The sequence below is a fragment of the Palaemon carinicauda genome, chromosome 12 (assembly GCF_036898095.1).
Source record: "Palaemon carinicauda isolate YSFRI2023 chromosome 12, ASM3689809v2, whole genome shotgun sequence".
NCBI classification, from domain to species: Eukaryota; Metazoa; Arthropoda; class Malacostraca; order Decapoda; family Palaemonidae; genus Palaemon; species Palaemon carinicauda.
In genome coordinates, this window is record NC_090736.1 from 82,931,012 (window position 1) to 82,941,502 (window position 10,491).

General features: G+C 36.2%; 1 protein-coding gene across 1 annotated transcript in view; it reads right to left on the bottom strand.

Moving 5' to 3' along the window:
- LOC137650919 (uncharacterized) overlaps positions 1–8,016 on the bottom strand; it is a 51,388-nt gene extending 43,372 nt beyond the window's left edge. The window contains exons 1-2 of the mRNA XM_068384063.1: positions 7,540–8,016; positions 6,653–7,012 (exon numbers count right to left, since the gene is read on the bottom strand). Coding sequence (XP_068240164.1) covers positions 6,653–7,012; positions 7,540–8,016 — 837 coding nt within the window. The remainder of the gene's footprint in view (positions 1–6,652; positions 7,013–7,539) is intronic.
- Between the last annotated feature and the right edge of the window lie 2,475 nt (positions 8,017–10,491).

Consider the following 10,491-nt stretch of genomic DNA (forward strand, 5'->3'; position numbering starts at 1 on the left):
GTAATTTGCCTTTTTATTATTATTATTATTATTACATGCTAAACTACAACCCTAGTTGGAAAAGCACGGTGCTATAAGCCCAGGGGCTCCAACATGGAAAATAGCCCCGTGAGGAAAGCAAACAGGGAAAAATAAAATATTAAATACAGTAACATTGAAATAAATATCTATATAAACTAAATAAAGTTTATAAAAACAAGCGGAAGAGAAATAAGATAGAATAATGTGGACGAGACAGTGAAAGACCATGATACAGCGGCTATGGCACTATCCAAGAATAGAGAACAATGGTTTGATTTTGGAGTGTCCTTCTCCTAGAAGAGCTGCCAACCATAGCTAAAGAGTCCCTTCTACCCTTACCAAGCGGAAAATGGCCACTGAACAGTTACAGTGCAGTAACCACTTGGGTGAAAACGAATTGTTTAGTAATCTCAATATTGTCAGGTGTATGAGGATAGAAGAGAATATGTAAAGAATAGGCCAGACTATTTGCGTTTAACGGTTGACAATTCTACCAGTAAATATCTATACAGTAAAGTTCTCTCTCTCTCTCTCTCTCTCTCTCTCTCTCTCTCTCTCTCTCTCTCTCTCTCTCTCTCTCTCTCTCCCCCTCCGATCATTGATAACAGAACCCAAATGTTTAACTTGTATATATATATATATATATATATATATATATATATATATATATATATATATATATATATATATATATATATATATATATATATATATATATATATACATATATACAGAGAGAGAGAGAGAGAGAGAGAGAGAGAGAGAGAGAGAGAGAGAGAGAGAGAGATCAGGGATTAATAAAACTCTCAAAAGCTTATTAGTTACATTTTGATTGATAACGTGGCAAAATATATGAAATCCTATTTAATTTACAACTGAGGAAATAATAATCAACAATAACCAACGCTAATTATCATGACGTATTTGGGAGGCTTTTTCTGTTAGATTACGCCTTTGTCGAGTGAAATTTCACTCCCATTTATTTCCCACAAAGGGATGAAAAGGCTCATTGTGATTAAAAGTCAATTTTTCATGAGCTTTGCGACTGAAGGTGTCCGCGCAAGCAATCTTCCTTTAACACACGGAAAATCCAAGTCATATTCATACCAGTCTCCAGAGCCTATGTTAATCATTCTAGTAAATGTTATGGGAGCACAACGGAAACCAAAAGGCATACGCAAAAATTCATAATGTCCCCTGGCTGTGCTGAAGGCAGTGTATGGGATACTATTTTCTTCTAATGATATCTGGTGAAAGCCTTTAAGTAAATCCAAACTGATAAAGTATTTGTTCTGACCTAGCAATGATGAAATATCGTCAGTACATGGCACTGGGAATCGATCAGGAATCGTTTCCTCATTTAAGCGACGGAAGTCTACACAGATACGCCAGGTTCGATCTTTTTACGGTACAACTATTAATAGAAAATTATAAGGGCTGTTCGATTTCCTAATGACTCCTTCTAGCATTTTACCTACTTCATCATTTATCTCATTCTGGAATTTCATAGGGAGTCTGTACGAGGGTACATGGATAATTTTCTGCCTGTCTTTTAACGTTATTTGATGTTCGATAACATCTGTTTTTCCTAAGGATCCATCCGTAGTGGAGAAAACATGATATTCGGTTAAAAGTGCAACAAATTTCTGCTGAATTTCCTCTTCTTGAATGTCTAATTTTTAATAGATTGCAAAAGGGATTCATCCACAACTGATTGAGCGTGATTGATTTCAGCGACGATAAGAATACGATGTTTATAAACTTCTACATCCAAGATATGTTGATTTTTGTGGATTACTAAAGTGGTATTTAAATGATTACAGACTTCAATATTACACTGTTGTTGTGAGCCGACTGTATAAATATCTTGTGTGACGGACAATCCGTTAGTTTTCAAAGTGTTGGAAAGGATTAATATTTCAGATCCCGGAAAAGTTTTCTTTGCTCGCACGATTATATTCGGGTCGATAGATTGCGTGCAAGATGATATTACGGGTGAACGAGAATTCTGTTGGGTCGCGTATATTATTTCTTTATTCATGAGACAAGTGATTGGTTCTTTAACGTATGTTACTGTTTTATTTGCCGTCTCCTTTTTATCCAAAACTGATTTTAAGGTATTAGAAAACTTATAGAATTTTCCTTTGATATACACGCCGTGTTTGGCAGGGGCTAAGATAATGTTTTGATTGCCCATAGACGGGTATCCTATAATTACAGCTGGATACGTATCAAGGTTTTGTTTAACGGTAAAGGTATCAGCAAGCGTGCGCTTACCGACGTTGTACTGAACATAAGTTACTCCTATTACATTTAATTCATTATTTCCTATACTATAGGGAAGTTCGAAAATAACAAGTGATGAGTCCTCCAATCCATGATATTACGTGGACTACCAGAGTAAAAAAAATAATGTAAAGGATCGGTGTTCTAAATTTACAGCATATAATGTTGTTCGTAACTCATTTTGGCTTATTATTGCGTGAATTTGTTGCAAATCTACGGGAACCTGCACAGATTTATTTGATTCGGCCGTGTGTTTCATAGAAAAATCTATTGCCTCACAATGATCTGATAAAACATTAAATGGATTATTTGATACTACTGATGTTGATATGAATGACCCAACATCACTCTCTTCCCCATTGGAGTTAATTATGTGGTATTTGCTTTGCTTTGCACATTCTGAAAATTAGTCTGACCTTGCGAATTCTGGCTAGATGGCCCAGGAACAGAGTTGTTTGAAGCACTATTTGTTTGTTTTTTATTTTTAACTGCATTGACGTTTGGCTGTTTCTTCTTATTGAACTGAGGATTTTTCTTATTTTTCCATAGGGAATTGAGTGTGGAATTGACTGTGTGTTTCTAGGATTCTATTGTTGATTACGCGAGTAGCATCGACTATATGAATGAGTTGAACTATTATGTATTGAACAATATCGCGTTCTGCAGTCTACGATCAAGTGACCTTGACGTTTGCAATTATAACACGTCATCCCTGCAACTTCATTATTATTAACTACGTTTACTCGTTGTGGCTTAGTTTAATTTTTTGCAAAAACTTGAGTAAAAAAGGGCACAAGATCAGTACACTTAGATATGTTTCTTTATCTGTTTATATACATCTAATTCTGTACTTTTGGGCGTTAACTTTTTATCAAAACACCGCACTAAAGCCTCTGGCAACATAATTGTCATGCAAGTTAAATACGCTAATCGTAAGAAATCTTTCACGGCGATGTTATCTCCTGTAACCCATTTGGAATTACCTAAAATATCTTGATATTCATTAAGCCTATCGGCAATGACATCCGCTCGTTCTATAACATTAAGCTGAGTCATAGAGGCTTGATTAGGTGTATTTCTTAAGGTTAAAACTACATCTAAGGCTTCTTCACCGCCATAGATCGCACGTAGCCTAACTTTGAAATCGTCCCATGTAACTGCCTCCTGAAAAGAAACTTCCCTAAGATACGCGCTTGCGTCTCCTTTGGAAAAGTCTATAAAACTTTTAGCTTCTTGCAATTGTACAAATTGGTCTGTGATATATTTGGCGTTTAAGTGACCGTCAACTGATGAAATCCAAGACTCGACATTCTGAGGTAAGAACCCATTGACCCGACCTTAAAAAGGTAGGATAGCCGATCTAGCACTCACTAGGGTTAGTACGGGAGCGAGGTTACTAGGTCCGGGAGTGGGGATACTCGGTCTGGGATTTAAAGGAGGTGTCATATTTACTTTACATTTTTTTTTCTATCTCTACGATTCCTTGCGATCCTATCAAAATCTCTATATGAATGCAGACATCTACTGCGTAAATGCATAAGCACTATACAATAAAGATATGTTGCAGATTATAACAAAATCCCCCAAAATAATGATATTAAGACAAAGATATTTCCCGAGAACTTCTGAAAGAAAACGGAATTAGCACAGAGAGAAAAAAAGATTCTAGACGAGAATTTGAATTTGAATATAGATTCCTTTAATGAAGGAAAATGAAGATTTGCAAATAACTCAACCCAGCATTAATGGACGATCGACTCGTGACAACAAACACTTCATTGCATAGAACTGAATGAATAAAGAAATGCACTTAGCTTCAGTATATATTGGCGATGATCGATGACTTCATTTCCTCTCTCTCTCTCTCTCTCTCTCTCGAGTTTTGCAAGGGTTTAGCTGGTTGATGAATGTTTCGATTTGATTTCCCGTCGTATTGTTGAATGTTTATCTCCTGGATGTGATTCTTGAATGTTTGTTCAGTAAACGTTCATAAAATTGAAGGATATTCCTTCGTCTTCTTCAGATGTTTAAATGATGTATGTTGATTGAAGATCCTGTTCCTCAGTTTGTAAAATATTTATAGTTGATGTTCGATGCGTTCATTTCTTCGGTGGCGTAGATACTTCGTCAAAATTGTAGAGTCATTACTGTTGTAACTGCTAATTATTACAGTTGAAATCTCTGGTTATTTAGGTTGAAATCGCTAGTTCTTAAAGTGGAAATCGCTGCCACCAATTGTTGGTGTGGTACTGTTATAAACACACATTGGTGTTCTATCTCATGTCTCTTCAATATGATATAGATTTGTTGGACTTATAGGTTACTTTTTCTGAATATGTCTAGTTAAGTTAACTTTAAACAGTTTATTACTAGCTCCATCACTGGAGTATGGATGGTTTGGTCGGATGACCATTCCGTATGACAAGATTAATAGAACTTACAAAATACAGGTTTTCGTCGATAACCTTATATTAGTTATCTCAGCATTTATTACAAATATGATTACACAAGATTATTATCGGAAGCATTCTGGTTCCGTGCAGAGACCAAGAGGTCAACTGTTTCTCACGGGATGCTTGGATTATGTTGACTTTACATACAAAATGTTACCTATGCAATGATTTAGCTTGGTCTTACTTTCTCATCCTGTTATGACTTGATGTTCACACTCCATCTCTCCTATGATCCATTGGGTCATGGTATATATATACATATATATATATATATATATATATATATATATATATATATATATATATATATATATATATATATATATATGGTCATCACCCAGCCTCCTCTCCATCCAAGCTAGGACCAAGGAAGGGGGGGGGGGCTGCAAGGAAATGGTTGCTGCTGGTGACTTAGCACGCAGATCTTTAGGCTCCTTATAACCCTAGACCTATATGCTCCTCAAATTCTTCCATCCTTAGCTCACAAGGATGGTGAGATTGCAGACTTTACAGGGAACTATCGAGCTAGAGTGGGACTCAAACCCCAAGTCCAGCAGATCACCAAGCAGGGACGTTTCCATTAGGCCACCACATCCCTACTCACAAATTTTACATTCACACTTCTGCAAAAATTTACGAGTTTTGAAGGGAGAACATTTGACGAATAAAACTTCTACCTTCACTGGTTGACTTCGAATTCTATACCTTACTCAGAAAAAAGGTTATTGTGTACTTACAACGTTACGAAGGAAGATCAGATTCCATTTTATGTAAAAATTCATATAAAGTTGTCTTCTAAATTCAGATTCACTTATGCTGGAGATGATATAAATCCAACCTCACCAGAGTAATGCGATATTAATTACTATTGTTTAATCGGATGAAATACTTGAAAACAACTTTTCCTAGTAACCAAAACCCATAATTGTTTGATAGTCTCAATGACTCCTAACTTCCACACCATTCTGGTATTAAATACATATCAATAACTTTTCTCTTATACCAATACCCATAAATCTTGAATAAGCTTAATGACAGTTTAATTTTTCCATCATTTAATTTCTACAGGAAGCATTAAATACAAATGAAAAACAAATAAACTGAAGGAATTTGTGGTTACATTGATGATCCCATTTACTTCCAAAATCAAGTAAATAGTTTCGAAAACTATCCAGGTTCCATCTCGCGAAATCTTCTCAGTATGGTAAGCTCTTGCTTCGGGGACCTGTGTTTAAAGGTATTTCCTCTGAAAACTATCTTTCTAAAGGGTTGTGTTCTCGTGGGATCTATTCAGCGGATTCAGGAAAATCTTCCCCTTCACTTTTGTTTTCAAAACATTATTACATAGGAGATGTAAATAACTCAACTCCATCACGAGGATAGTTAAAAAAAAATGCTAATAATCATTTTGATGTAAACTCTTTGAAGTAATTAGTGTTTCTATCGTTGGAATGTGGTTTTATTAAATAAAAGGCACAAACCAGAAATATCTATCCATATCAATATGTATTGAAGATAGTGAAGCATGAAGGGACATATTACTAAAAAACATTGCGTTTCAGTCTTGGTTTGGTCCTCTTTGATTCGTGTCTGCTGGAGAGGGATCTATATTCGTCTGAAGTTACTCAGGATTGGTGAAATTTATTCATCATTTTATTATTCTCGACTTAATTACACAACGTTACATTAATTACATATTCCCTTATATCACATTTGTCAGTTACTGTTGATATCGAACGTGTGTATTTCACTCTCAATTTTCATCGTCTTAAACAGCTTCACACCATCAAACCTTTATTTAACTTTTTCTTCTTCTTTGTCTGCATCTTTTCCCATTTTTATGTGGGGTCGATGTTTCTGGCCAGTGTTCTCCATCTACCTCTGTCCTATACTTCATCACCAGTAAATCCCTTTGATGGAAAGTCATCCTTGATACAGTCCATCCACCTTCGTTTTGGTATCCCTCTCCTTCTCGTTCCCTGTACCTCCATTTCCATAACTCTCCTCCCAATATACTGTTCATCTCTGCTCATGACTTGACCATACCACCTCAATCTACTTACTTGGATCTTATCTGATAGTTCTCTAACTCCTGTAGTACCCCTAATTACCTCATTCCGTATCCTTTCTGTTCTTGTCATCCACACATTCATCTCAACATTATCATCTTTGCCACATCCAACTTCTTCTCTTCTGTCTTCTTTATTGCCCAGGTCTCCGCTCCATACATCATTGCCGGTCTCACAACTGTCCTGTGCACTTTACCTTTCAACTTAACACCTATTTTCCTGTCGCATAGCATACCCCACACTTTTTTTCCAATTCTTCCATCCTGCTGGTAAGTTGTGGTTTATTTCTGCACCCAGATCACCATCCTCCATAACTGTTGATCCTAAATACTTGGAATTTTCACCTCTTTTCAATGTCTCTCCTTGTTAACTAACTTCCCATTCTCCCCATTTTTCAATCTCAAATATTTTGTCTTTTTCCTGCTGATCTTCGATCCTCTATTTTCCATTTTTCTTCTCCACTCCTCCAGTTTCTCTTCTACTACCTCTCGCCTAGTGCTACACAGTATAACATCATCAGCAAAAAGAATACACCAAGGAGACTGATCTCTAATACCTTGTGTTACTACATCCATGACCAGATCAAATAGTTAAGGGGTCGATGCAGACCCCTGATTTAGTCCCACATTTACTGGGAAACTTTATGTTAGGCCTATACTGCTCTTAACATTTGCTTCTGCCCTCTCATACATATCTTGGGTGATTCTTACGTATTTCTCTGGGTCTCCCTTTTTTCTCATATATCTCCGCAGCTCCTGATGTGGTACTCGATCGTATGCCTTCTCCATGTCAATAAAAACCATATGTAATCCTTTCTGTTTCTCCCGATGTTTTCCTATCGTTTGCCTCAAAACAAATATTGCATCTACAGTCCCTCTTCCAGGCATGAATCCAAATTGTTCCTCACCAATTGTTGTTTCATCTCTGAGTCTTTTCTCAATTATCTTCTCCCATATCTTCATAGTATGGCTTATCAACTTTATTCCTTTGTAGTTGCCACATTCCTGGATGTCTCCTTTCCCCTTATAGATGGGGATGATAAGGCTTCCTCTCCCTTTCTCTGGCATCTTTTCCTGATTGAAGATCTTTTGCATCAGGTCCCACAAGATATCTATGCCTTCCTCTCCTAGGCTCTCCCATACCTCTACTGGTATATTATCCAGTCCTGCAGCTTTACTATTTTTCATATCCTTTACTGCTTGTTCTACTTCTCTTCTAGTCACTCCTATGGTAACTGCCTCGTTTGGGAGTCCGTCTTCAAATACTGTTCATTGGTTCTACTCATTCAATAGTCCTTTAAAATAAGTTTCATTGCCTTCTCTTAATTTCATTTTCTTCTGTTAGAACTATACCATTGATATCTTTTATTTGCCTTATATGCGTCAGGTCTTTAGATGCAGCATCTCGGCCCTTAGCAATTCGTAATATTTTATTCTCTCCTTCTGGTGTTTCCATCTCTTTACAGACTTCATTTAATGTCTCTGCCTTCCCCTTTGCTACTGCTCTTCTTGCTTCTTTCTTTGCCTGCTTATAGTTTTCTTTATCCTACTCTTGTCCTGATAGATCTGCCTTCTCGGCTTCTTTCTTGGTTTTTACCCGTTCTTGCACCTCATTATTCCACCACCAAGATTCTTTATCATTTAGGGGTCTTCTTCCTGGTGACTTTCCAAGTACTTCCCAACCGATCCTCAGAGTCACTTTCCTATTCTTGTTCCACCATTCTTGTACATTCACATGTAACCTTACTGCTTCCAGAACTCTTTCCTTAAAGAAGACTCTCAGTTCCACCTTTTCCTGTTTCCACCACTTAATCTATGGGTCCATTCTCGTCTTTTTACTTTTCCTACAATTCCTTAGTCTGCAATCAATTACCACTAACCTTTGTTACGCTGCTACACTCTCCCCATTTATCACCTTGTAATTTCTAACCTCCGACAGATGGTCACTCTTACACAGCAGCAAATCTATCTAGCTCTCCCTGCCACCGCTACTCTACATAATCAGTCTGCTAATCTTTTTTCTCAAAGGTGTTGATCACTGCTAGGTCAAAAGCCACTGCAAAATCACTCTTTCTCCCCCATCATTTCTCTAGCCTACACGGCAACCTCCATGCACTGTCTCTCTCTCTATCTCCACTGGCCATATTGGTTTTGGCTAATTTTTCATGGCCGGATGCCTCTCCTTCCACCAACCCTCCTCATTTAACCGGGCTTGGGACCGGTGTAAAGGATTCAAGTTACCCCCGTTTCAAATTACCCCCTGGTAACTTGAAACCGGTTTCAGATTACCGGGGGTGGGGTAGTTTTTAACCGGTTTCAAGTTACTCCCTCTGTTTTCAAGTTACTCCCTCATCAGAATGATAAATAATTCATGTGACATCGCAAATATGTATCATGCATTTATTGTTGGCTTCGCAGCAGTAGGAAAAGTAGTTTAATCTGGTATTTAAGACCAAAAATTGTTTATTAGTGAATTATATGACACGTTAAAAGTTACAGACTGTAATTCAAGGTTTTGTGATAAAGGCGAGGTAAAATTTTATTTTATTTCTGTTCGTGTGATTGTTGATATTTTCGTATTTAAGACCTAAAGTGTCATATAATTCCCTAATTCACAATATTTGAAGTTACAGACTTTCATTTAAGGTTTAGTGATCACGGCGAGGTAAAACTTTATTTTATTTCAGTGTGCGCGTGATTGTCGAGATTTTATTTTATTTTTTTTCAATTAACTGGCCTTATCTTTAAATTAAACACAAACTATGACGCATCTAACTTTATTCAAAAAAAATTATTAAGTAAAAAAAGATAGATATTACCCGTAAAAATATTTGAAATCAAAACCATCATAATGAACCCTGTTTTAGCATTACATAGAAAAAAATATTTACTAAATTAAATATTAAGAAAAAAAATGGGAAAATGATAATGAAATTGTTAAATTTGGAATTGACCAAACAATAAAACGTGTCACAGATGCAGCCAACTTATAGAAAACGACTTTGTTTCAGATTTGCAAGGCAAATTGGGTCAAGGGTATTAAGAATACTGATAACATTATAAAGGAAGACATGAAAATGGTCTGAATGAACTAATTTATTGAATCTTTTGTGATAGCACTAACTTCATCTGACGAAGTCACCATAACCACGTTTGCTAATATAACCTTTGTTGTAAAGAAATTAATTTTGTCGATTAATTAGATAAATTCTAAAACAATACAATCACTTACGTAAATATACCATATTAAACATAGTTAATTAAATCCTTTGTAAAGAATCCTGTCTTTTAATAATCAATCAGAATTGAGAAATGAATTCATTTGATATGAAAATTAAGATTATTTCTGTTAGTATGTTAATCGTTTTATAACAATTTTGCTATTTGTTATATTTAAGAGTTTCAACTTGTCACCACGTAGTTACAAACAAAAAGAACGAAGGAAACAATTTAGGGAGAGTATCAAATTAAAGGATTATATTCTTAGACCGTTCAAATCCGGGTGAATGACTTATTAGTTGACCCTTTTCTCCTATTCTTGGCTCGCCCATAGATTAAAGCGGTCAAGCCAGGTGTGCTTTGAAAATTACCCAAGAGAACTGGCAATGCCGCTATTGGGCTCCGAGTTTGCTCTTAAAATGGTTTGACCATACCCATAGTTGC